Source organism: Rattus norvegicus, chromosome 11, assembly GCF_036323735.1.
Source record: "Rattus norvegicus strain BN/NHsdMcwi chromosome 11, GRCr8, whole genome shotgun sequence".
NCBI classification, from domain to species: Eukaryota; Metazoa; Chordata; class Mammalia; order Rodentia; family Muridae; genus Rattus; species Rattus norvegicus.
The window spans coordinates 13,596,978-13,624,680 of record NC_086029.1 but is presented as its reverse complement, the minus strand read 5'-3'; the positions used below and the strand labels follow the sequence as shown (position 1 = coordinate 13,624,680).

Here is a 27,703-nt window from a genome sequence, read left to right as displayed (position 1 = left end):
ACAACCAAGTCATGCCTCTGAAACGTGGACACCTTATGCCTAAACTCTGTGGAAGTTTCTAAGGTAGCATCTTTATTTGGAGCCACAGCATGGGCAGCAGCAACAGCACAGGGCCCGGCAGGGGTTTTTCCTTTTATATTTTACAGCGAGTCCAAATTTCTCTTTGGTGTTGTTAACATAATCTTTTGTGCTATTCACCATTACCTCAATGTTGTTGATGCTCTCTCCTTGTTCCTCTACCAGAAGAGATATCTGAATGAAAAGGTCCCGGAGGTCCTTCACTTGGTTCTCCAAATTCACAAGTTCCTTGTGTCTCTGTTCAATCTCCGAGAGCTGTGCTTTAGTCATGCTGGTCTCTGTAAGTAAGCTTTCATTGAAAACTTCCCATTTTCCATGGTGAAGCATGTCATTCACTTCTTCTTCAGAAACTTCTTTTCCAGACACTTCAAGCTGACGGACAATAAATGTTTTGCACTTTTCTTGCTTTAAAGCTATTGTGTCATTGTATAGAAACAGGGTTTGCTGGAAGCGGCGGAACATCGCAGCATATTGGGACTTCAGTATCCTTGTGATCACTGATGATGGACCATTTTCAACCTCTGACTTTTTCACTTCTCTTACTACGTCACCCAATGCTCTGTTTATGTGTTCTGCCTGGAGTTTTATCTCCTTTGTAATAGTAGAGTCTCTTTTAAGTAGACTAAACCTTCTCATGGAAGCCACTAGACTTTTCTGTTGCTGTCCAAATCGGTGAACATCATCAACAAAGCTGTTAATATTCTCCTGTAGTTTGTGGATCTCATGTAGGTGCCTCTCAGCTACAGGCTCTCTCTCATAAATAACAGCTTGCTGGACGAGCACCCCTTGTTCCTCTTCTGCAAATACCTGACTGTCCCGAGAGAGTTCTATTTCCTTGGTTTTCTGTTTCAACTCTTGAAGTCGGTCTTTCATCTTCTGTTTCCTCCTAAGACATAGAAACAATGGAATTGAACAAAAGAATTGCTGTTTTTCCCCATCAGCAGTTAGAGTGAGATAGCTATGTGTCTCTTAGCAAAAGTAGTTCTAGTCTTTTTTTTTTTCAGAGCTGGGGACCAAACCCAGGGCCTTGCGCTTGCTAGGCAAGCGCTCCAACCCCAGTTCTAGTCTTCTAACAAGAAGTTTAAAAAATTAGGATAAAACCAAGACATGATGGCTTGGTATGGCAAATTCTAGGCTATCCTAGGCTACATAGGAACTTTGAAGCTAACCGGAACTATATAAAAAGAACTTGGTGGGAAAAAAAAAGGAAAATCAAAAATAATTTCCTCATAGAGATTACCAAAATAGGAAAACTAATGTATGATAATTTAAGAATTATTTTCAATGGTTGCTCCTGCTGCACATCTCATTTATTTGAGTGTGGTAGCTGAGAAAGCAATGGTGAGGATACAGTTTCCCTCAAATAAGTTCATCCGTGTCATCAGACTGTGTGCAAAAGGATTTTTTGTTAGAGAAGTTGCTTTGACTGTACTTTCAGTTTTAGGATTGACCTTTACCCCCCTAAAATTACCATTGTTAAAGATATCTTTCCTACTTAATTTTGTGTATGTCATGTTTGAAATGGATGCATTTTTCTGGGATTGAGGATATGGTTCAACAGTTGGAACACATGCTGCTCTTGCAGGGACCAGGACCAGGTTGCTCCTTTCCCAGCAACCATATGGCAGCTCGAAGCCATATGTAACTTCAGTTCCAGGGGATCGGTGCCCTCTTCTTGTCTTTGTGGGGACTGGGTATGTATGCATATGGTATATGTACATACATTTAAACAAAACCCACATATACATAAAATCTTTAAATATATGCTCATTTTGCTAAATATGCATACTTCCATTAAAATCTTACATAATGACAGAACAAATTCAATATGGATTTTAAACAATATATAATGAGATTTTTGAATTAGCATATTTTATGACAGAAAAAATTCAATATGGATTTTAAACAATATATAATGAGATTTTTGAATCAGCATATTTTATATAGCCTTGTTTTCTGTTGCATATATGAAAATATTGTTGATTTGATTATGCCTACTTCTCATTCCTACAGTTGTTTCCAAGGATCTCAAAATTTTTAGGGCAAAATGTGTAGGAGTTTATATTATGATATATCTTTAGATACTTGAGAACATGCTTATATATAATCTTATCTGAGACTACTGATACTTATATTTTCACCTAGTGCTCCTAATTGTCCACAGCATCATATCAAGTGGATATGTTATATAATAATATGATAATGATAAACACACACATATATATATACACATATTTAAATGAATCAAAGCTCTCTCATATATATATGTATATATATGAGAGAGAGAGAGAGAGAGAGAGAGAGAGAGAGAGAGAGAGAGATCTCAGTTTTCTGTGATTTTTGTAGTACAAATGGGTACCTCATGTCCTGCTATAATCTTGGGCAAATTAAAATTGATATTTCTATGTCTGTATAGAATATGTTCTGTTTTCTCTAGCTCATCTAGGAAATTCAGTTTTATTTCCTGTAATATCTAAGCCCTAAGTCCCAGCCTCCAAGATAGACAATTTTCTTCTTGTCCAGTGTAGTTGTTTTTAATTTCTGCTTGTAACTGTGGCTATGGTCCCCCTTGAGTTCTAGAACTGCTACTTTGTACTATTGTAAAAAATATTGATATAGTTTTAAATATTTTTCTTGTTTGTTTGTTTGCTTGTTTGTGACTGGGTTTCACTGTTTACCACTGGTTTTGGGCACTAATTCTATACACCAGGCAGGCCTTGGATTCAGAGATCTACCTGCCTCTGCCTCTGCCTCCTAGTGCTGGGATTAAAGGCATGGACAACCACTGCCCTAAGTTGATAGTTTTAAAGTTAAGGTGGTATCGAATGTTTCTCTGTCTTTCAGACAGAAGGGAAGCATCTCTAAAATGGCTGTCTACCTTGACGAGGCATAGGCACAGGTGATGACCTAGCATTGGTAACACATTCAGCGTTGTCTTCCAGTTCTTGTGTATTTGTGTAAAATCTCACTGAGGGTCAGTGCTCGGGTGCACGTCCATACTGTGTGTGTGCATTTCCAGCAGGTGACGCTCATAACTAAATAGACCACTGCGTCCTGTTTAATTTTACATCCATAAATTAGAATCTAAGCATACTTGAATTTAAATTTTGAATGTAGTTCAAGAAAATATAAAGTATGAAACTTATAAGAAATTATTTAATTGATTAGGCTAGATGAAATTCATTGAGATCACTATTTCATGCAATTTTCTTAGTGTGGTAGTAGTCTGTCATAGATGGTAAGATCATCTCTCATTACATGTAATTTACTTCTCTATGAATTTGAATTTGCTTGTGGTCTGAAATTGACCCATATTGTTGACTATATCTGAGAGCTTGAACATAGTATTTAAATAAAGAAAAAATAGCATAATGGTTGATACCTAAACAAGTTTCTTGTGGTAAAGAGAAAAGCAAATGAGAGAGACTCAAAGGAAACTTTCTCCACCCTCTTACAAAGAATGCAGATTCCTAGAGACATCCACGAACATGCCTTACTTCAAGCCTTTAGAAATATACTATTGGGTGGTGGTGGTGGTGGTATACATCTTTAATCCCGTTACTGAGGGTGGGAGGAGATAAAGGCTCTGTGTGTGTGTGTGTGTGTGTGTGTGTGTGTATGAGAGAGAGAGAGAGACAGAGAGACAGAGAGACAGAGAGAGAGAGAGAGCATTGGATATATGTTCATTACGCTTGTGGAATAATTAAAAGTAAATTATTCTTTCTGTAGTTAATGGATAAGCACTTCAGGAAATGTATTTTATTCCAGTCTATAAAGGTAGCATTCAGCAGTTGTCTAGCTCAAGCTTAAAATGGGAAATTTTACAATATATATATTCTCTAGGCTTGAATTAACTTACATTTTCAGTAATATATTCTCAGTAATCTTCGGATTCAATGTAGATGTGTTGTCTTGTTGAACTAACTTGTTTCATAAAATCATTTCTCTTTTTATTGAGTTTTAAAATAAAACAACTTTTGCTTATCTGATTCAGAAAGTTGAATGTATATGATACTTCATATTAAATTTCAAAGTGCAAAGCCTCAAGGTAAGATCCTCGTACATTATATGTGGCTAACTTCATATCTACTTTTAAAATAGTTATTAAAGTTATATTGATTTGAATGAGTATTTATTAAATTCAAAGGTGGTAACAATTACAACTTAGGAAAATAAATTTCATTTTAATTGTGCCTATTTAAATGTTAAGTTGATCTAATAACTTGAAAACTTTATGAGAAGTTATATAATTTTAGTACTTTCAACAAACTCTCTACAACATTAAAATGCTTGAATGCTTTATATTTTACAGTAGTCCAGCAAAACTATTTTGTAATTTCTTCAAATTAGTTTTAGCAGATACTGGGAAATAAGAATGAAGAAATCAATATTTTTCTGTCAAATTTGGGTACAAAGTTCTGTTCAATATCAAGTTTGAAAGTTCTGTCTAAAGTAAGCATAGCATCATTAACATATTGTCTATAGAGAAAGAATTTCAGGTTGGTTTTCATGGGATCTGCTTTCTAATTCTTCTAAAATGAGTTGTTTGTATAGATTAAAAGAAAGGTAGTGATTTTATCTATGGTTGGTAACTACACCACACTCCTCTTCCATTCAACAGAGCAAAAACAGATCAACTGTGTAGCACTGTTCTGATCTAAACAAGAAAGGAACTAAATGACCTGACCTACAGAGCCGTTCTTTACTGTCACAGCGTGCCTGGATTTCAGTGTCTGGATATTTCACCATTTCTCCTTATTCAGTGTTCGAGCACACAGACACACACAGATACACAGACACACAGACACACAGACACACAGACACACAGACACACACACACACACACACACACAGAGAGAGAGAGAGAGAGAGAGAGAGAGAGAGAAACTCACTTAATTCACTTACCTTGGTCTTGTTCTTGTTCTCCCACTCGGGGTGTTAGAGTCCTTAGTCTGAGAGCAAGTCCAAGTGCCATGGAGTGTAATGTTTGATCAAATGTTAAGTCACTCTAAGCCACAGGCTCTCTTTATGGTTCTCATACAGTTAACTGAAAGCCAAACAGTGAAGTCAAATAAGTTGAAGATAAAGTTGTACTATCAAATGAGAAGTGCAGATTGCTTACTTCACACCTGGAGAATCTGGTTCTGCCTGTTCCTCCCCTGTTCCTTAGATTACAGGATGATCATTTTCACTGCAGCTCCTTGGTAACAGGAAGTCCTTGTTAAGTTGTCCACACAGAAGTTGAGTATACTCCTTGTACCCAGTCTGTATTACCTTCAGAATTCCTTACTTGTGAAAAATGCTGTGGTATCTATAAAAAGGTTTGTTGGCAGATTTTAAAACTTACAAGTACAGGATGAAGTAGCCATATGTGGAAATGGGATGAAGCATAGTGTGCAGATTCCAATCCCAAACAGGATTAAATTCTCCTATGTTTGGAAATCCCATGGGCTTAACTCACAAAATCATACACCTAAAGAGGACTTAGGTCTCCCACCTCACTTTATCTTGTATATTGTTAGTTTTACTTTGAGTGAGTTTCTCTAATTTCCAGGGTAGAATCACAAAGTTATAGAGTACTGTTTTTTATCTGTTACACCAATATAGAAATAGAAAATCAATTTCTGCCAGGAAGAAATACTTACAAGGAAACTTGGGAATGAAAGTTCTTTCCTAGTATTCACTTTCTAAACATAGTTTTTTGGTGTTGCCATCCCTACCCCACTGTAAATAGTGCTTTGAGGTAGGATGAACATTGCTAAAATCTAGATTGATTCTTTGATTTCCACTTCCTGGAATCTGCTCTCCCCTCTCCCTCTTCCCTATTGTGACTGCCTCCTTCACAATGCTCTGTGAGAGCAAGGAAGAAACCCTGCCATGCAAGATTGCTGAAAGAATGCTGGGCCAGCTTGTAATGTGTCCTTTACAGCGTACGGTGAAATCTGTAGATTTCTTATCGTGCATCAAGATAACTTCAGGATTGATTTAAAAAAAAAATGAAACATGGTATCTGTAGCACTCAATTGTAAACTTTGAAATACTACCTACACATATGTATGTTTATAGTTTAAAGGAAACAGTGTGAAGCTGAACTAAGAAATAATGAAAATGATTATGCATAGACAGGGGTAAAGTAGGAGAGACCTCCATACTGATTTCCATGGTTGTTCTGTCTAGTCACTCCACAGTAAAATGAATGGCCGCTCACATCACCCCCAACATGGCTTCTAAGTAGAAGGCCATAGAAAGTAGTCTGCTTCTCCTGTGGGAGGATTTTATTATTGATCCATTGGTTACTTGAACTTTCTTGCTGGCAGCTTTTTCTTTTAGGTAGCAAGTTCTTTCACACTGGATTTTAAAGCAATAACTATGAAAAGTTATGAAATGTACAGTATTTCCTGAATCATCTTGTTCTAGAACCAGTAGATTTAAATCGTGGGAACAGACGACCATGAATAAGATACCTCAGATGCCATATGACTGTGTATTTGCTGTACAACCACTTCATTCGTCTTCCTAGGTTGGCAAATAAACAAGACAAGGAGGGGGCTTTAGGAGAAGCTGATGTGATTGAGTGTCTGTCTCTGGAAAAGCTGGTCAATGAGCACAAGTGCCTGTGTCAGATAGTAAGTTGTATTGCCATTATCATTACCACTATTAAGTTTTTACTATACGTTTTAAGTTCGTTCAGAAAACGTGGTTTCTGTGAAAGTGATAATAGTCAACTAAAAAATAGTCTTTTGGGAGCCTTGCTTGTCATAGTTCAGCTAAAAAAAAAAAAAAAAAAAAAAAAAAAAAAAAAAAAAAAAAAAAGTCCAAGCTTGACAACTTTTAGTCCCTCGGATCCATATGGTAGAAGGAGAAATAGACTCCTGCAGGTTTTCTGCTGACCTCTTGTACTGCTTTGTGTTTGCTGCACAGCCCCCTTATTAATAAATAAATGTGAAAGGTAATGAAAAGTTTATGCTACAAACTTTACTGTCACTGCTCAGTTAGTAGTGATTAGTGCTGTAATATCTCTTGAGTTCTTTAGTTTTTTTTTTTTTTTTTTTTTTGCTAACTTCCAGAAACTTTCCTACATAGTTTCAAAGATTTTATGTTTGGTATTTGTTTTAGTCACTGCTGATCAAATCAGTTTTTGAGTTGCAAACTTCAGAAATTGGAAAGAAAAAGAACTATAAAATTTTAGCTTAAGAGACTTAATATGATTTTTAAAAAATTACAACACAGTGTGAGTCATCATACAGTTTTAAGGAATATAGCAGAGAATTTATGCAAACTTCAGAAAAAGATCATTACATTGTAAATCTTATAGGAGTGTCTGCTGCTGTAAATTAATTGGCATTAAGAATTTAACAATTTCTAGTTCTCTCTGTGTGTCATTTATTATTTATTTATTTTTATATTTATTTATTTATGAGACAGTGTCTGTCTGTCACGCTGGCTAGCTTCAAATTCTTGAGCGATCTGCCTGCCTCTCCCTCCAGAGTTTGGGGAGTAAAGGCATGTGCTACCATGCCTGGTCTTTCCAGGTGTTCTTAATAAATAGCAATACTTTTCCCCAGGCAGTACAGCTTGACTTCCAGTAAATTTATATAAAATTATATATGATGTTTTCACATATAATGTAACATAGTATCTACAAATTTTTCAACTTCTGGCAGTATTAAAGTTAGTTATTGCAAAACTGTGTTTTGGAAGTTATATTGTTAATTTAAAGGGTTATATTTTGCTTTTCCAAATAATTTTATATAATGGTTTATGGCTGTGTTGGATAGGGAAATTTTATTCTTAATCGTTGAATCAACTGATTTCTTTTAGGAACCTTGTTCAGCAGTCTTGGGATATGGAAAGAAAATCGACAAGTCCATTAAAAAGGGGCTTTATTGGCTACTGCATATCATTGCAAAAGATTTTGATGCCTTAAGTGAACGCATCCAGAAAGACACAACTGAACAGCGAGCTCTTGAGGAACAAGAGAAATGTGAGAGGGCTGAAAGAGTAAGGAAGTTACGAGAAGAAAGGTAAGTAGACCATGTTTACCACACAGCTCATTTGAATATTAATAAGGGCAGCTTTAATCTGTTAGCTTTGCTTATTTGGTCTGTCTATTCAGTTTTATCTCTTTCTGTGTGAAAAAAGATTTTAAATACACTTCCTCTTTCTATGAACATGTCTGTGTACAGACATGTTGAATGTACTTTTGTTTTGTGGTGCTAGAGATTCAACCCTGGGCTTCCTGCATTGCTAGCCAAGCATTCTAGCATGGAGTCCTATCTCTAGGCAGTGTGATGGACTTGTAAAAATTTTCTGGAGCTATTATAATAGTTAAGTATATTTCCTAAATAGTAAACTCCTTTCCAAAGTTTTAAATTTGTATCAACTGTAAGTGAATAACTTCAGACTAGTTCTTAAAGTACTGGGAGATTTTGCTTCAGTGTGGGTACGTCTAAAGACATTTTTATTGGTTTTTGGGTAGGGTGGTATTAAACTATCTTTTGATGTTTAGGGAGCCTCAGCAAAGAGTTACTAGATTCAGTGTGTTGAAATGCAGTAGAATGGGAAGTTTGTCTCAACATAGAAAACCCTCAACACAGAACTAAGATGGTAGTGGATAGATTAATTCAAACCTGATCGTGAATATTTAATTTAATTTTATTAAAATGTTGCATTGTCTTGAGGTGTTCTTTTCATAGATTTACTTTATTCTATACATATGTGTGTATTTTTGTGGGATTGTACACATAAGTGCAAGTGTCCAGGGAGGAAAGCAGCATGGGATTCCCTGGAACTGGACTTACAGGCAGTTGTAAGCCACAAAACATGGGTGCTGAGAACTGAACTTGGGTGTTCTGGAAGGAACAGGCTCTTAACCACCAGACTGTCTCTCCGGGGCCAAGCATGAGTTTTTAGGCTCTTACTATCTTTCCACTGTATTTTGTACAATCATCCCTGGGTCTTGGGATTAGGAGGTGTCATACAGATGTCCCATTGAAAGTTGTGCATTCCATATGTGACAAGATGTACAGCTTTTCTGCATGTGAGTCCCCCAACAACTAGATCAGGGACTGTCCCTGACTCTGTTTGCCTACCTGTGGATTCTGTTTCCCTAACTGGGCTGTATTATCTGGCCTCAGTGGGGGCGGATGTGACTAATTCTACAGTGACTTCATATACCAGGGTCAGTTGGTACGCTGTGAGGCCTCCCCCTTCTCAGAGGAGAATTGGAGGGTAGATGAAGGGAGGGGCTGTATGAGGTGGGACTGAGAAGAGAAGAGGGAATGTGATCAGGATGTAAAGCAAATGAATGAATGAATAAATGAATAAATAAATGTGAAAAAGATATATTTTTTACTCTGTCTGAAGGGAAAGTATTTAAATTAAATTCACCAAGTTGAAAAATGATTGCAAAAATACTATTTCCTGATATTTATAAATTAAATTAGTACTGTAAGAAAGCGCTGAGATTTTAATAGAGTTACATGTAATACTCAGTCTTAAATTACTTTATTACTTTTTGTTTCATGTTGGAATGGGAGAAAATGAGAATTTTTTTAAAAGTAAATTCTTACAAGATTTGTAATTGAGCTGCCTTTGTAATATTAGTCTTCAATGTGCCTTTATGTTGCCTTTACGTTGTCCCTTACTCTTGGGACTTTGGGAGGCCTCATTAACATTGTGTAGAAAACCTTCTGGTGGTACATTTCATATAATCTAGAGATAGGACTTAGAGGAAAGAAATATGTGTGAAAATTATTCTCCAGCCACCAAATTCCAACAGACATAATCTTGCCCTTTTCTAGATCTCTCCTGATACCAGAAAATGGGATGGATAGGCTTTTTTATGTTTTCTTGTTTTTATAATTCCTTCTTTTGAGAGTTTTGTCCAACTTATTTTGATTATATTTGCCCACCTCGCAAATGGAGCCATTAGGTGTCCTACGTGGGCTTCCAAGCTCTATGTGGATGACTGAGTAGCTTATATAGTTTTCTGAGCTGCATGTAGGATGAGGTGGAGGACTTTCTGGGTCTCCGGGGTACATGCAGCATGACCAGCTCCTGATGAGAGATTCTGTGGGAAATTGTTGGCATTTTTATTAAGGAATAGAGTATAGTATTTTAATATGAAAATGGTATGCTATTTTTTAAACTTAAAATTGTTACTAATGATTGAGTACCAACAGTTACTGTTCTATATGTATGTTCATTTGTAGAGCATTTTCAGATGAACTACTTTCTCTGGTATTGAAAAAGCCCTATGAAGTGTGTGTTGTGATCTCACTTGCAGGAAGGCTGAGGCACAGAATTCTAGATTAAAGGCCATAAGATGTAGCAACACTAAAGTCTCCAAAGCTTGGCTTTCTACATCATGGAACATAGCTCATTAATATAGCAATGAACGATATTCTATGTTACAGGCTGATGGAGAACCATATCTTACTGTAAGAATTATTAGAACATATTAATAGGTTATGAGACATTTCCACACCTACATGTAATGTGCTTTGATCATATCCACCCTTCCTGAAAACCTCCTTTGTCCTGTTCCCTCAGCTTTCCTGTTCTTCCAGAGCACTTCTTTGACTTTCCCATCCTCCTTTATTTCTTCCCAACATATTACAGAAAATATGCAATCCTTCCTCTAATTGACTCATTTTGCTTAACATGATAACTTTTGGTTTTAGTCATTGTTTTTCAAATTGCATAATTTCTTTTATGAATGATTAAAACATTACTTTATATATGTGTTCATGCAGATTACAGTATAGATAAAATCTTTAATATATATATATATATATCTGGGTGAGCATCTAGGCTGATTCTATAACTTGGTTAATGTGACCAGTGTTGCAGTAAACAGGGTTCTGCAAGTGGATCTTTTGTGTGCACATTTTCTCTAGATATATACCCAAAGTGACATAGCTGAATCAGACAGTTGGATCTTTTTGTCTTTTTGTTTTGTTTTGTTTAGTTTTAATAACTCCCATAATTGGTTTCCACTGTAGCTGTACAAATTTGTATTCCTACCAGCTAGGACTATTTCCTGTTCTCTCACTTCTCACATTCTTGCCAGCCAGCATTTTGTTTGTTTTATGATAGTAACCATTGCAACTGTAGTGAGATAGAACTTTAATGTAGCTCTGATGGTGATGGTTTATATTTCTGTGAACACTAAAAATCTCAACGCTTCATTTGAATATCTGTACTTTAGAGAACTTGCCCGTTTTGTTTATCTAGTAGATCACTTTTTATTTTTCCTTACCTTTTTGGGTTCTTTATTTTTGATACCGCCTTCTGTCAGATGACAGCACGCAGGGCAATGATTCCCGTTCTACACATTTTCCTTTCACTTTGTTTATTGCTTTCTTTCCTCTGAGCAACTTTGATGTAATCCTCTTTGCAAATTCTTGCTTTCATTCCCAAAACGTTGCAATCCTGTTTGGGAAATTGTTTACCTAAGACCTTGAAGTATTCTCCTATGATTGCCTAAAGTGGGTTCAATTTTTTTCAATGATGTTTCTAAATCTTTTGAGCTGACCTTTTTTTTTTTTTTTTTTTAATGATTGAGAGATAGGTAAATCACAATCTGATGGATGTAGATGCATAGACTTGTTTTTAGTGGTCTATACTACCCTTTGAGTCATGTGTTTGTTTACTATGCTATACTGTTTGTATGTTTGTTTTTTTCTGTGTCACTTGAGCTCATTTTGAAATTAGGTGTTATCAAAAGCTAGAAGTATTCTTTTTGACTTTGACTTCTTTGACTATTTTGGGTCTTTATGTTTCTGTGTTAATTTGAGGTTTTCCTAGTTCTATGTTTGAGTATATTAATGAGGATTATATTGACTCTGTGGACTGTGCTCCACGGTATAGGCATTTCCCAGTTTTCTACCAGTCTTTGAGTATGGAAGCTCCCTCTCCTTGGATTACTTATTTCTGCAGCTTCCTACTTCAGTGTGATTTTTCTTGGAGCAATCCTGCTGACTTACTGTTTGCTTTAAAGGTCCATTTTCCAATCTTCATGTTTATATAATGTCTTTACATTTTTTCTGTTTATTTCTAGTTTTATTCTGTTATCTTTTCATAGGCATTCTCAAGTAGAATATTAATCGGCCATGAATGAAAGTATGCCACTTTTGCAAAATGAAATAGTTTAGAAATTTCACAGCAAAACCCATTAATGCTTGTTATAACACAAAGAAATGCTTCGTGAGTCCACATATAATAAGTACATGTGGAAATGCAGTGGTCACTACTGTGGCAGGTACTACAGTGCACATCATGTCTGTTTGTACCCTGGCATCTGCTCATACTCAGAATGGCTCTTGAACCTAGTGATCTCCCTGAGCAGCCTCTGAGCACTGCACCTACAAGGCATGCTGTCTTTGCAATTTGAGTTACTGGCTCTTACAAGAGTCTTTTGACCTTGTTTTTCATAGTTATATTTCTGTGTTGAAATTGCTGTATTTGTTCTCATGGAAATATATTAACCAGTTATAAGGAAGTACTACCCTAGTAATAACACCAGAACAGGAAGGTAGTGTAAACTTAAAACGTTAAAGATTATTAACAGTTAAGGTACTACAAGTAATAGAGGATTAAAGACTAAAAAAGGAAAAATGTTGATGAGAAAAAGAAAACAAAAAAGATCCACTTAAAGAATACAGCAGTAAGTTAACATAATTAGAAGAGGAAAAAACTTAATAGCCCTCTCAGCCAAAGTCCTGGGATTGGAACTGACTCCCTTTGATGTAATTTAATGGAGTCCCCCAGGTTCGAAGGGCCAGTAAGTTGTAGCTGAAACCAGTTGTCAGTCCTCACTCCTTCCACCCCAGCAATTTAGGTCAGTATCCAGGCTACTCCCCAGCTGTTTCCTGCCACACAGGTTAATTTAAAGTGGTGACTCTAAAGGGCTTGTTGTATGTGTAGCAGAGGTGTGGCCAGAGTCTGGCTGCCAGACCTCTTATTGCACATGGTTCCTCAGCAGTATGTGGAATGGCCAGGCAGTACCTGCTGCCTTCAGAGGCCCTCAGCCTGCAAGCCTGCAGGGCATGGCAAATACCCAAGCTGTGGTGTTTTTAGAATGCCCTTTGCCAGTGAAGGAAACAATTGAAACAGTGAATTCTAGGAAACAAAAGAGGCAGCCTGGGGACTGCTGCCTCTAGTTTCATTCCTCACAGTGGGGGACCATCCCACTGAGCCTCTCCCCCCTCTCCCCAGCCCCCATACCTCAGCCCACCCTCCCTGCTTAAACGTCACAGATGATTTGTCCCAGATACCCACCCTGCGTACAACTGTTTTTTAGTGGTGCCCCTCTTTATCACTGTTACATATACATGAACACATACATAAGGCCCTCAGCTGTGATCCTTCACCTTTTTTATTTTGGCTGCTAGAGCAGGTCAGTTCCTAGAAATAGGACCTTCCTCTAAATGGCTTCTGGTTAGAGCCATTGGAGTGTTTGCTGAGCTGGGCAATAGGCAAAATAACCCCCAATAGTAGGGTTTTAGGGAGTTTTACGGACAAGTGTCACACTGAGACCAAACTTTTGTTCTGGATTCACAGCTGAAGAAGCTTGGGTTTCTCCTGTAGTGAGAACTTCAGTCAGCTACTATTTATTACACATGTTGCTGGACCTTCACATTCATCCTATGATTGCAGCCTATTTGTTGCACTGACTTCTTACTCGGACACTGGGAGGCCACTCCATTTAGCCAGGGTTCTTCCTCCTCTTAGGATTTCTTTTAAAACCCAAGTGATTAATTTTTATAGAAGCATAGATTCTATTGCCAGCATGTTTTCTTGAAATGCTGCTCTAATTAATAGCCATAGATACTTAGAGTAAAGATGGTTCAGCACTTTTTCAAAGGAGTTTTCCCCCCCCTCCCACAAACAGAGAACAAGAACAGACGGAACTTGATGGGACCAGTGGTCTGGCAGAGATGGACTCAGGACCAGTTCTTACAAATCCTTTCCAACCCATAGCAGCTGTCATCATTGAGGTATGAGTTGTGACAAGTGGGATTTCTGTGTTAAATAATAAAGCTAGAACTTAGGCAAGGTGGTTAGGTGTTGGGACAACGGGCAGGGCAATTAAGGATTTGTCCAGAGAGCATTAATGCCTGCGACTCCATGCAGAGTGACCGTGTTCCACTCATAGTTCATACTGGGAGCTAGGGAATGGAGCGCAGTGACAGAACTAATGCTTTGCTTACATGGTTACTTGTAAAAGAGAGAAACGACCTCAAAATATACAGAATAAAAATAGAAGTTGATATGTCATAGTTACTGTTTTTTGATAAAACCTATTTTGCCATATTTTGTAGTACTAACATTTGATCTTTTTTGAACCAGTATTGATGTTACTTTTTCTTTGTGATCATGGAAAATAGAATTTAATGTTTATATTTTAAATTATATTATACTCATATATCCTATATTGACATAACAACTTTACAATGCAAACTACTGAAGCTACAAACCATAATGAAAAATAGCAGTTATTATATGTGCATTTAGAGATAGTTAAAATGCACAGTGAAAACTACAAACAATTAAAGTAAGTATATAGGCTCTAATACTGAAGGAGACACACCAGACACATAGTCCTGTGACTGTTTACTAGACTAAAAATTAATAAAAGAATAAAAAAATTCTGGGCATTAGATTACTGAAGGAAGGACTTTATTCCTAAAGATGGTATGACTATAAAGGTGTTTAATAATCTTCTTTAGTAATAACAAAAGTATAGTCGTATCAAAGTATGCTTGTTATACAGAACTGAGAAGGGGGCAGGTTAGGTTGCCTACTGCTGAGCAAGGAGGCAGGTCTAGCTACTCTCAGTAGAAGCAGTCTCTGTGGGAGCAATCTTCCAATCAGAAACAAGGGGCCTAGCATGTACTTTTTCTGTATATACTGTCAGTATTCTTATTTGGACCTGAGGAAGGCTTTTCCGTCCCTAGGGATGGAGATGGGGTGGGGAGAGGGTGTCCCTTTGCCATTCCTATGTAGTCTGAGGTACTGCAGTCCTGACAGGGCCGTGCCCATGCCAACAATAGATACTCACTCTCTTCCTATAATGATACAGCCATTGGAAAATATTAACATAATCGGGGGATCAGGGCGAGAGGTCAGGGGGTAAATTAACTTATCCAGAAGCATTAGGACCTGTGTTTAGATCCATAGAACCATGTAAAAAGCTGGGCAAAGAGGAATGTGCCTGTAACATACATGGTGGGAGATATAAAGACAGAGGATCTGGGTAGCTCATTAGCCAGCCTATATAGCCCAATTTAACTTTAGGGTCACTTAGAGGCCCTGTCTCAAGCCTCCTGCTGTCAGCCTCTAGACTTTACAAACACTTGTACATACACACACACACACACACACACACACACACACACACACGCACACACACACACACATGCACACACACATTAAGAAATATATATGTATAACATATGTAATAATATATGGTATATAATATATGTAGTATTTGCTATTATATACAGTATTATATATATTTGTCATTAATATCATATATCTGTCATATAAATCACAAACACACAGAAATGTTAATTCAGTTGATAAAAACAATAGGAGCATATATGTGTACAGATGTGGCTCCATTTTCCTCTTCTTCCCTCCAGATACTGCTGCACACCAGGCCCGGAAGGGTGAAGCAAAGTCTAGACTGGGTCTGGTTGGTCAGCAGGATCCCTGTGGAGGCAGGGTGGGGCTTTTCTGGAGGATTTTAGTGTTACAGTTCTCTTGCTATTTTAATGAAGCAGGTCTGTTAGAGGAGGTTCAGTGAAACAGCTTGTGGGCATGTACTTTTCTTGGGGTGAAGTAAGGGCTATTTATGGAGAGTGGGAAGGGGTTCTTCTTAGGTTGAAGTTTCATTGGCTGAGGTGTAAGGTTCTTGGGATACCTCATTTGCATGGAGAGCCATTCTGGGAAGTTGCACCTGTAATTTTTTCCAAAGATTCCATGGCATTTCTCAGGTAGAGAAATGGGGGTCGGGATCCCCAGATCAGGTAGGGAAGGAAGCCATGTTACCAAAGACAGTCCCCTACTTTGCAACGAGCTCAAGAAAGCTCTTCAGACGTGGCAGATTACAACCTCAGTAGTGAGGGGCAACATAGAGTCACACCCATGTATGTTTGTTGGTGTGTGTCTTTATGGGTATGGGAGAGGCTGAGAACATCTGTAAGTATAAATGGAATATGATCGTCTCTAGATTATGAAACTGCTGGTAGTATTTAGACTTTTGTCTGTAGTGAATATTTAGCTATGAATATGTTTTAATGGTAAAGTCCCAAATCAGTGTGCAAATCACAGTGACAACTGATTCACCAAAACTCTTGCTTGATTTCTTCCTTCAAATGATCTTAAAGGCCACCATTGTGTAAAGATAAATATATTTCATTTCTGTTAGAATGAAAAGAAACAGGAAAAAGAGAAAAAGAAGAAGACTGCGGAGAAGGACAGTGATGTTGGCCACCCAGAACATAAAGGGGAACAGGAGGGAGCAGAGTCGCAGAATGAGGCAGGTGGCTGCCTCAGGAACCCTCACAGGGATGTGGTAAATAGTTACAAGGAGGCACTGTCACAGCAACTGGACAACGAGGATGAGCTAGACCAACGAGTGTCAGAACCAGGTGGTAAGTTTGTCATTTCTTACTTTCCATCTGGAAAGGGAAGTTGATTTCATTTTATGATGTTCATAGAAACAGTTCCAGAGTACGGCACTTTCTAGTTCTGTTTTGATCCTACACAAACTAAGATCTCCACCTTTGCTCACTTTAAAAATAATTGTTTTCTATACTTATTTGTATTTTCTATATCTTTATAGGTTTCACCAATGTAGGTTGTTATTTATGTTACAGAGAGTTTTCATTGTAGAAATTGGTATGTATTTAATGAGAGGCATGTATATTTAAACAGAGGAAATAAATTATTTCATAACTTTTAGTTAAAATATTTTTATAACTACTGTAAACTTGTTTAATATACTGTAAAGTTTTATTTTTAGAATTTATACATTGATAATAGAGAGCCTTAAAATGTTGATATGTATTTCTGTGAGAATCCGTAATGTTTCTGTTTTTGTTTTTTTTAGGAATAAAAGATTCTACTAGGGTCTACCAATGTGATATTGGTTACATATATTGGACAAATCTTGTATAGGAATTATTTTAATGAGTAATGTGTTTAGAGTTGATTAGACTTTTAGTAATATTTCAAATGGTTATTTTGGAGTATTTTTCCTTAGAATCACTCGTTCTGCATATCTTTGCTGAGGAGAGTCACTGTCTTCCCCCTTTTTTGCATGCCTTTCTGAGTTTTCTGGAAACTCCTACACTTAGACAATTATAGTTGTTTAAACTGACTTTGAGTTTGGAAGAAATACCAATTAATTTTGGAATGGAAGAACTCTCTCCTTGAAATTGAAATAGGCTTTTGGCTGTGTTTCATTCATGAATCTCTGTCTGCCATCGAATGTGAATTCTTAGTATATAGAACTTCATATTTGGTTGTTGATAGTAATTCCCAAAGTTGAGTAGAAGCAATTATGGTGGTAATACTGCCAATACTCTCATTTTATTGTTTGTTTTTATATTATAGAAGTTCACTTTTTCGTGATATAAAGTTCCTTACCTATTTTCTTTTAGATAACAGTAAGAAGAAAACCAAGAAATTAAGAATGAAAAGGAGTCATCGGGTAGAACCAGTCAATACAGACGAGTCTGCTCCTAAGAGTCCCACGCCGCCCCCACCTCCCCCTCCTGGTGAGTACGTCCATCCTGATGCTGTATGTAGAAACACTGCTTTAAGCACTACAGAAAAGAAAAAAGGAAAGAAGAAATTAGATAGCTTTCACTTAGCATTTTCATTATTTTGTCAGGTTGTGAGGAAGAATCTTTTACTGCCTGTGTTATACAAACTTTGTTAACATTTCAGTGTTATTTTAATGATGAAATGGTTAGATGTATTAGCATAGCTTTACATAATAATTCCTATCTGTGATCAGATTCTATTTGAATTCACTATATTTCACATGGCTTAAGGGAATTGAAGTTTAGTGGTTTGGAAGCTAGAATGAGATTTTAAAGGATGGGTCTTTAATCATTTCATCCTAAAAGTTCTGTAAGTATGTGGTTTTCTCCATGTAAGTATAGTGTGCATATCTACACCTAAGATGATGCAGGGGTTCATTCATGTAAAGCTGTGGGTACAGCTACAGACAAACTGTAAGTAGCCTTCAGCACCCAGCAGAGTGTCCCGAGTCTTATAGTCGGTAAATATGTGTCAGTAAATAGTAAATACATGCATTCATAATCCCCTCATCATCTTGTTGCCAAAGCTTTCAATAGTAACAGTTTTGACTATGAACTTTTACAGGATTCATGTCTAGTGTTCCTTTTAACAAACAGCTCTTTTGGTCTCTGCTAGGCATTAGAATGGCAAGTAATAGATAGGTATCTGTGGTGGTAACAAGAGGGGTGAGTTTGTAATTAAAAGTGTGTTAAGAGCATGTTTGCCAGAGCCCATGTTAGCTTCCACTAGTGAGATGGTGCATGGAGAGATAACTGAAAATGTGTATGTCACTGTTCAGAATTGATCACTAACATGGAATGTTAAATATATTTTCTGTCAAGGGAGGGATCCTCTGAAAAGACCTTAACAAGTATTCATTTAACAGAGCTTCTAAATGTTTTTCTTTCCTTTAGTTGGCTGGGGAACCCCCAAAGTCACTAGACTTCCAAAACTTGAGCCTCTTGGTGAAACACGTCATAATGGTAATGCAAAAGGATCAGTTTTCAAGTATCATCTGTGCATACTACATCCACTTTTCTTTATCTTGTATCTTCAAGTTTTCAGGATTTTCTTTTTGGTAGCTTTCAGATCCACTATCATCTTTTCCATTATACTTTTCACTTTCATTTTACCTTATTTTTTAATTTTTAAATGTACCTTACACCTATATAATTTGATTTTTTTATCTCAGTATAAATATATGAAGACTCATTCTTGTGTTTATTCATGATAATCTTTTATTGAACCAATTATGAGAAAAGTTTTCCAGCAATTGTGGTTTTACTTACTATGATACAAAACTTGTCCAGCCATGTCTATGTTGAGTACGCTATGATAAGGAACATAATTGCTTTCTTTGCTCATTACACAATGTCCAGTTACCAACCATTAAAATGAAGTCTAGATCAACACAATGTATAAAATGAGAGACCAAATTAATAAACCAAATAAAATTAGGCTAAACAGAAATTCTCGCGAAGGCTTTATTGAATCTATTAAACACTCTTGATGAAATTGTTGTAGCTGTAATCCATTCAGTGCATTGCATTAGAACCCCAAGAAGTATAGCCTAGGAAAAGATAGGACTCACAGGCGGTGTTATTTCTGACTGGAAATAGAAGTTTGTATATTGTACCTAGAGTACAAAAGAGTAAGTCTAATTGTAGGTTAAGAGCATCCAGTAAGCTCCATCTGCTAACTTAATAGAACTTTGTTTTCTAAAGAAGATCACTTAGTAGAAAAAGACATTCAATGCTTAGAAAAAGTATTGCCAAAATCTCTACCCCATGTCAAACTGAAACATACTGTTCAAAAGTATTCAAGCCTACTTATTGCTTTCCTTATTAGAACACTGTGCAGGTTTCTACTTAATCATTAGTGGATATTAGGAGATGTGTATTTGTAGATGAGTTTCTTCTTAGCCTGTGTGACAGTACTGATTTTTACATTGTAATATTTTTATTGATGGGAAGTTAGGTCCTATTTTATTAGATAACCTGGCTTTAGTCATATTAAAATATACTATTAATATACCTTTTTGGTATTATAAAATAGTATTAAGAGTTTTTAATCTATATGTATATATATATTCATATATAGTAAAATAATTTCTCACAATATTTTTTCTTATTAAATTCAGTTTTTAAGCACCATTCTTAGTCATGATTCCCAATGCTATGACACGATACCAGACAAAACAGCTGACTAGAAGAAAATGTAGTTCAGTTCATGGCTACTGGAGGATTTTTTTCTCATGGGAGGCAAGCCATAGCAGAATGACTCAGTCTGGAGTAGAGAGCTGGCAGTGGCTACTTGATGACATGACAGCAGACACTGAACAGAGGGGACTCGATCCAGAACTAGAGCAGGGGTGGCCTTCAGAAGCTGTCCCTTATCACCTGTTCCATCTCCTGATGGTGCTAAAACAGTGTCACTGGCAGGAGTCCATGGACCCAGACACATAGGGACAGTTCTGAATGAAAATGTGACCCGCTACTTCTGGACCTGCTAGTTCATGTCCATCTCAGTGTAGATACACTTACTCTAAATTGAACAGTCCATGTAGTCTGACCAGTCCCCCAAAGTTCAGAGTTTCTTCTGAAATACAGGACAGTCTCTTAGTTGTGAGCCATCTAAAATAAAAAAGAAAGTTATGTACTTGGGAGTATAAAATGGCAGAGAATAAACATTCCTTTCCCAGATGGATCTGAAGCAAGACCAAAGCCTAGTAGGGCAAATATGAAATCCTGCAGGTATGTGTACACCATTCAGAGTACACAGTGGTATCATGTCAGCTCCACTCGTTTTATTCTGCCCTGCACCCATGGCTTCGCCATTTGCACCAAGTATAGCCTTTCTCTTGAGGTAGGTCCCCAGTGCTTGCAGTGTTCTTCGACAGACATCCTATGTTTTGGCATTTCCAGGGTATCAGCCTAGGTTTTGCCTTTGTGGCTTTGTGTTCCACACTGTCAGAAAATCTGCCACTGCTAAATATGCCCTTGCCTCAGGCTGCTCTGCACTTCCACAGAGCCTTCAATGATCTTGTGACTCTTGTACTCTTTATGCCTGCAATCCTTCACCACAAGGATAGTGACAAGTTCTGAAGACAGTTCTGAACTTTTATAGACTATGACTGTAGCACTCTGAGTGTCTCTGCCTTGCTACAAAATGTTTCTCTAGGAGGCATTTTACTGTAGGTCACCTTTTCTGTTCTCTCTTTGTAAATGAAAGTCTTTCAAGTGAGTTTGTACTTTTACATTCTAGGACCTTCTCTGTAGCTATTGGCTCCAGTTTACCCTTTCTATTATTACAGTGCATTGTATGAAGTGTGTAGCTTCTCTTTCATAGTCCTAATTCCTTTAGCAGTCAGGCCTACAGTGTGTGCACTTGCTCTGTGTTAAAAGCACTCCTTTTCCTTTCTAGATCAAACTGCTGCTTCTGTCTTTCTGTCCCACTCTGTGCTCTCTGCTCTTCTCTAAACTGGCTGGAAGAATCTAACAATAACCATTTCCTAGTTTGAATGTTAAACACCAAATGCAGTAGTTTATTACTTATGAATTCAGGATAAAGAGGACATGGTCAGATTCTTTGCATAATGTGGAACAAATGGCCTGTTATGCAATTCCAGTAGAGTGCTTGTTTCTTCTGAGCCCCATGCCCAGTGATGGAACACATCATTGTCTTATTATTCCACTGTTTTTCTCATCCTGCTGATGACTGGCAGAATTTCCATTGATCTGTATTTAGCATTCTAAGGTTTCTTTAGCCAGAAGATCCAAACTCTTTTGCGTCAATCCTAAAAACTAGATGTAAAGGTCTAAGAACTAGATAACCATATTCATCACAGCAAGGACTCCATTTCTCTGTTACTAATTTTCTATATGTTCCAGAGCCTTCAAAACGGCAGCACCACTAGTTCCCAGTTAATACATTAAAACATATGAGCTGGGGCAGGGCAGTTGTCATTTCAAACCTAAACAATAGCAGTGCACATTCATATCTGACATTGGCTAAAATTTCTATGTCAAGATGAATAAGACATGCATTTTACAAGAAAAAAATAGTCCCCCAATATACTGTAGGATCTAGGATGGTCAGTTCTTTAGTACAGAATTAGAGTTAACATTCAGACACTCTGTGGGCAGTAATGGAAAGTGGCATAAGAGCTGGGAATTCAAAGAATAAGAAGGGCAAGGAGAAACAGGATTCAGAAGTAAGTATGCCTATAATCCTAGCACCATTGAAGGCTGAGGCAGGAGGGTTGGGAGTTCCAGGTCAGCTTAAGCTACATGAGAGCCTATCTAAAGAAGAGAGACCAGAACAACAAAACGGAGATAGAAAAGAACAATAGTTTGCTTGAAAATGGTTTGTTTTGAAAATGGTTTGTTTGAAAATGAAAATAGTTTGTTTGAAAGCTATATAATGGGTAAGAAGGGATATTTTAAATGATAGAAAACATTGAAAATGGACTTCTGGCCTTTGTCTAAATACTGAAGGCCTTACATATTCTTGAAATATTAAGGCTTACTATTAGTAAATTTTAAAGAGCTAGTATTTATTTAATACATGGGCAAAATGTTACTTTGATGTACTTTATTAAAAAAATTCCTTTATGTGTCTGAGCGTTTGCCTGCAGGTATGTCTGTGTACCATGTGTGTGCATGTGGTAGTAAGAAAAGGGCATCAGATCCCCTAGAATTTCAGTTATAGATGTTTGTTGTGAGTCATCTATGGTTGCTAGGGAATGAACCCCAGTCCTTTGGAAGAGCAGCAGTGATCTGAGCCTCAGAGGCATCTACCCAACCCCTCTTCTTTTTATTGACTTTGAACACATTTCTGTTCCCATTATCTATAGAAGTATGTGCCCAGAATCTGATGACAGATACACAGTAGCTATGTGATATGTGATGAGCTAATGAATAATTAAAACCAAGTGCACATAGGCTGTGAATTCAACTGTACTGACCTGATTGAAAGCAGCTTGAGGGAGACTCTAATTTTGATTTTAGTCATCTGCTTTGGTAAGAACTTGATTGTTTCTATATCACTTTGATACTTACAAAGCTTTCTTTGTGTAACAGGTAGGACGGAGGCATTCAAACACATTAAATGAGAATCTGTGTTTTGTAAACACTTTCAATCTATATTTCATCAGTGTTGTATATACCACATTATGAAAAATGAATCAGAATTTCTGGTGGTCAAAAATATCAGCTATTACAAGTTAAAGAATATTGTCAAGCTTTAGATTCTGAAGGATAATAAAAATTTGTATATCCTTTTACTACTGCTCTCCAAATTTCATTGTAAAAATGTTTGATAACTGTTGCAGTAAAATTATAAAAAGTGCTGTCTTTTACCCTGCATTAGATTTGGCACCGTAGTGCCCCAAGATATCTAGTAGATATCTTCATCTCAGTCAGCAAAGCCTCTCGCCTGCTTTTCTCCATCCCATATCACACTGCTGATGGCTTCTCTCTGAGTCTGGCAGCAATCTCTCTACTCACCCAGTTCCCAGGGCAGGTTACCACCATGCTAGACATATGCATGACTCCAGCCACCACACACTGTCTTGAACTCAATTAAATCGCCACATGAAAGAACACACAACACAATAACCTCAGATCTAATTGATAAGATATAATTGCCCACCTAGACATACAAAGCCCTGTACACATCCATCCCTGAAGAACATTCATAACAACCTGTAAATGTGCAGAGAAGAATCTTAACATCCGCCTCCATGTTCTCTCCACTGCTTCTCCCTCACTCCAGTCTCCTGCTCCTTCTAAAACTTTTCTCCCATCCATCCTTCCTTCTTGTCCAATGACAGGCCTTATTCTATCTTTATCTGCCTTCACCTGTGTAGTTATCATCCTACAGATAACCACTATGAAAAGTTTAGGCAATTAAAATCCTCTGTCATATAGAATGATTCTGATTTTTGTAAACAACTGATACAAAGCCCACTACAAAAGATAGTAATTTTTCAGAAAAAAAAAGTCATGCTATGTATATGCATTTGGTCTTTTAATAAAAATATTTCTAAATTCACTAAAATAATTGGACACACCTTATAGTTTTGAGTGTAACAATAGTAACTGTAAGAGGAACCTACCATTGTGCTTGTACTATGAGCAGCAAAATCACATTAGGCAGGAGCTGAAGCTTTTGTGCCACTAAGCTGCAGAATCAAGATTTGAACTTTGGTCTGCCTGTAGTCTTGAAATGTGTACCTTAAGCTGTTAGGATTATACTATTACATTCATAGTGGTTTAGGGATCTTAGCAGTTGAATTTTTGTTTGGAATTTACAATTGCCTTGAAAATAATCCCCCATTGTGGTTTCTAATATATTTCTTTTAAATGTTCTTGAACACTTGTGCTTCTAAAATAATTTGAAGGTAATATACTAGAAAATAATTTATGATAACTTAAATATGGCATTAGGTTTTTAATCTAATTTGTGGCAAAGTAACAGATAGAGATTTGAGCCCAAGAGTTGTCGTAGCTCATTACATTGTGCTGCCAAGCCCAAAGATTGGAGTTTGATCCCCAGGTCCAATACAGTTGAAGGAGAGAACCAATTCCCATAAGTTGTTCATACACAAACATCAAAATAAACAACTGTAATATTTCTGAAAGAATATAAATTATTGTAAATGGAAGCAGAGTGCCTGGGAATATCTCTGCATAAGGAGTGCTTACCTAGTATACACAGGGCTCTGGATTCATTTCCCAATATTGCACATACTCAAAAGGAAAGATCATTTTATCCAATATAGTTACCAAACCACAGAATTGTTAGAAGCATTAGGTATACTTCCAGTCTGCTTCTCCTAAAATATGTAGACGTAGTGACCACTAGAAAGAATCCTGGTGTATATAAGTAGTGACAACTGAGGGCTTAGCAGCAGACAGTGTAGATTCTCAGTGTTTTTATATTTGTTTTCTAATGTGAATGTGTAGTACAACTATGTCTGTTTGGTACAACATTTTACCTGTCATTTAGAATTTACTCTGGTTATGTTTTGAATTCATTCTAATGTTCTTGGATTTAGTTTCTTCCTGTTTTCTGCCTTCCCCATCTATCCACTCATTTGAGAATTGCCTGCATCTCAAACTTTTAAAGATGATGGATGGAAAACAATTAGCAGTGAAATACCTGAGTACCATACTGTTTCACATGTTTCATTTTCCCTCTTTGTATAGATTTCTATGGGAAGCCGCTGCCTCCCCTGGCTGTGCGACAAAGACCTAATGGTGATGCTCAGGACATGATCTCATAACCAGGTCTGATGGGTTAGTCTTTTTCATATTAGCAAGGTGAACTGAGACCTTTCCCCAAAGCAGAAAAGCCCTGAATGCTGATGCCTGGGGCAAGACAACCATAATGATTTCAAGGATGAAAGAATACCCAAGAACTTGACCTGATAATTTACTTCTCCATGTTATATGGTTAAAGCAGAAAGGAAACAAAATGACCAGTAGCTGACAAGAGCATCTGGCCAAGTTAGCTAGTCATGTTATTGATTCTTTGGTTTACACATCCTGACTTTTGGACATACTCCTGAAGAAACACCTCAGAAGTTGAGCCAGTGGACTCTACATACCTGATTATTTAATAATCTGTATTTCTATGCATTAAACATGTTTTATAAGGTACATGTACATGAAAGGGGAATTCCTGGGAATTTATAACCTAAATTTTAACTATTTTTATATTTTTTCTAAACCTTTTGTTTAAGTTTGCTATTGTATTGACTACACACTCTCTACAGATGCTCTGTTTAAACTGTCCGGATAGAAAGTTGATTTACTGAACACATATGAAGTATACAAGAAGGTATGCTTTGTGATAACATTGTTTCTAAAATGTACACTCTGTCTTGATGTAATTTTAAAATGTTACTATTTTAAAAAGCAAAATATCTGCTCTTTAATCTACCAAATTACATGATTTGAAAGTGTTACCCAAAGAGAGGATTCAGTTGTCATTTGTTTTCCTTGGTGATGACCTCAATAAATGTTAAGACATCTGAGATATTTTTAAGAAAACAACTAAATTTGTTAATTGGTAAAAAATGTGTCCTGTGAGATATGACTCAAAGTCCTGATAGAGAGCACTAAGGGACAAGGCATTTCCTGAGCTCAGGGGCCCTCTCCATGTTCTGTTAGCAGCTTTATTGACCACTTAGGGTTGTTTCCCTTCGTCCATGCCTTGAAATTAAAGTAAGAAGACTTATAAAGGCTCCTGCAGGTCTAGAGACTTCAGGTTTACAACCAGTATAGTCATACGAATGAAAATGTTGGCTCAAGTCCTTTCATAAAGAACTAGTTCTAACATGACTTTTTAATTTAGATGACGACACTTGTTCTGCTCTTGAATGTCATTCATAAGGCTCTCTATCCATCTGCCCTTTACCAACCTTGAGAGATAGTTTGGTAATGATTTATAATGTAATATTCAATGGAAGGCATGCTTTAGGTCAAGGTGACAATAACAAGGATCAAGTCTCTTATCCCCCTGTTAAGATCGGTACCATATACCGGCAATGGATATACTCTGCTTCTGAACGTAAAGTCTCCTAAGGCAGACTGATTTGATCATTTGCCTTTTAAATGTTTAAATGTATTGTATTCACAGTTTAGCTCTTCTGACCTGGACTAGTCGGCTGACATGATGCTACTCATCACTAGTAGAGTTTCTCTGAGTTTGGGCATGGTACTACCTCTCACACTGAAGGATAAAAAAAGGTTTAATTTCTATGCAAAGCCCATATGTAGAATTAGCAGGTGGCTCAGATAGCAGAATCACAAGACAGGATGTAAATTCTGAACTGGATTTTAGAGGAAAAAATGTTCATCTTCTTGGTTCATTTTGTAATATTTAAATTCCCTTTTAAAACTGAACTTATACTTTTGCTATCTTTTAATGTTCATCTGTTTTGAAGATATTCTTGCTTCCTACCAATGTTTACTGTAAAGTACAATAATTACCGACTCTAGTTCATGATAACCGTTTTGAAATTGAATGTAACATAAACCAGAATTGATGTTTTCTATGGCACTCCCAAAAAATTAATGTTTTCTTAAAGCTGTATAAAAAATCCTTTAAAAACTGTTTTGTAAATCCTGTCAGATTTTAATATTTCAGTGCTTATTTTGTTATATTATACATTTTCATTTTATTCATCATGAATTATAACATTTCACACAATAAAATTTATTTACAATATACCATTTCTCAATTTTTTTAAAGATATATTTATTTATTTTACATATATATGAGTACACTGTAGCTGTCTTCAGACACATCAGAAGAGGGTATCTGATCCCATTACAAATGGTTGTAAGCCACCATGTAGTTGCTGGGAATTCAACTCAGTACCTCTGGAAGAGCAGTCAGTTATCATATAAAACAAGAAAAAGTATGTTACTTTAGTCTATCAACACAACTCTTTCCACAGTGATAACAAAAAAAATCATCTGATTAGCTAAAGAAAATCATTTAAAAACCACCAAATAAAAAGAGAAATAAATGGTGGCTGGAAAGATGGCTCAGCAGTTAAGAACACTGACTGCTCTTCCAGAGGTACTGAATTAGCAGGTGGCTCAGATAGCAGAATCACAAGACAGGACGTAAATTCTGAACTGGATTTTAGAGGAAAAAGTGCTTATCTTCTTAGTTCATTTTGTAATATTTAAATTCCCTTTTAAAACTGAACTTATACTTTTGCTATCTTTTAATGTTCATCTATTTTGAAGATATTCTTGCTTCCTACCAGTGTTTACTGTAAAGTACA

The 27,703-nt window shown here is 36.7% G+C and overlaps 2 protein-coding genes across 5 annotated transcripts in view; one reads left to right on the top strand and one right to left on the bottom strand.

The window, feature by feature from the left end:
• Positions 1–27,143, top strand: part of Arl13b (ADP-ribosylation factor like GTPase 13B) — a 66,144-nt gene extending 39,001 nt beyond the window's left edge. For 2 of the 4 annotated variants that reach the window (XM_006240716.5, XM_039088391.2), the window contains exons 4-9: positions 6,599–6,704; positions 7,900–8,102; positions 13,976–14,081; positions 16,517–16,742; positions 17,754–17,870; positions 18,813–27,135. In XM_006240716.5, coding sequence (XP_006240778.1) covers positions 6,599–6,704; positions 7,900–8,102; positions 13,976–14,081; positions 16,517–16,742; positions 17,754–17,870; positions 18,813–19,129 — 1,075 coding nt within the window. In that variant the 3' untranslated portion in view covers positions 19,130–27,135. Of the gene's footprint in view, positions 1–6,598; positions 6,705–7,899; positions 8,103–13,975; positions 14,082–16,516; positions 16,743–17,753; positions 17,871–18,812 lie in introns of all 4 variants that reach the window. The other 2 variants (NM_001107101.1, XM_039088392.2) reach the window with 2 other exon arrangements.
• Positions 47–5,245, bottom strand: Stx19 (syntaxin 19). The gene is made up of 2 exons (NM_001109460.1): positions 4,984–5,245; positions 47–964 (listed from the first exon to the last, which is right to left on the bottom strand). The coding sequence occupies exon 2, from the start codon at positions 949–951 to the stop codon at positions 73–75; it is 879 nt and encodes a 292-aa protein (NP_001102930.1). The 5' UTR covers positions 952–964; positions 4,984–5,245; the 3' UTR covers positions 47–72.
• Positions 27,144–27,703: the final 560 nt, after the last annotated feature.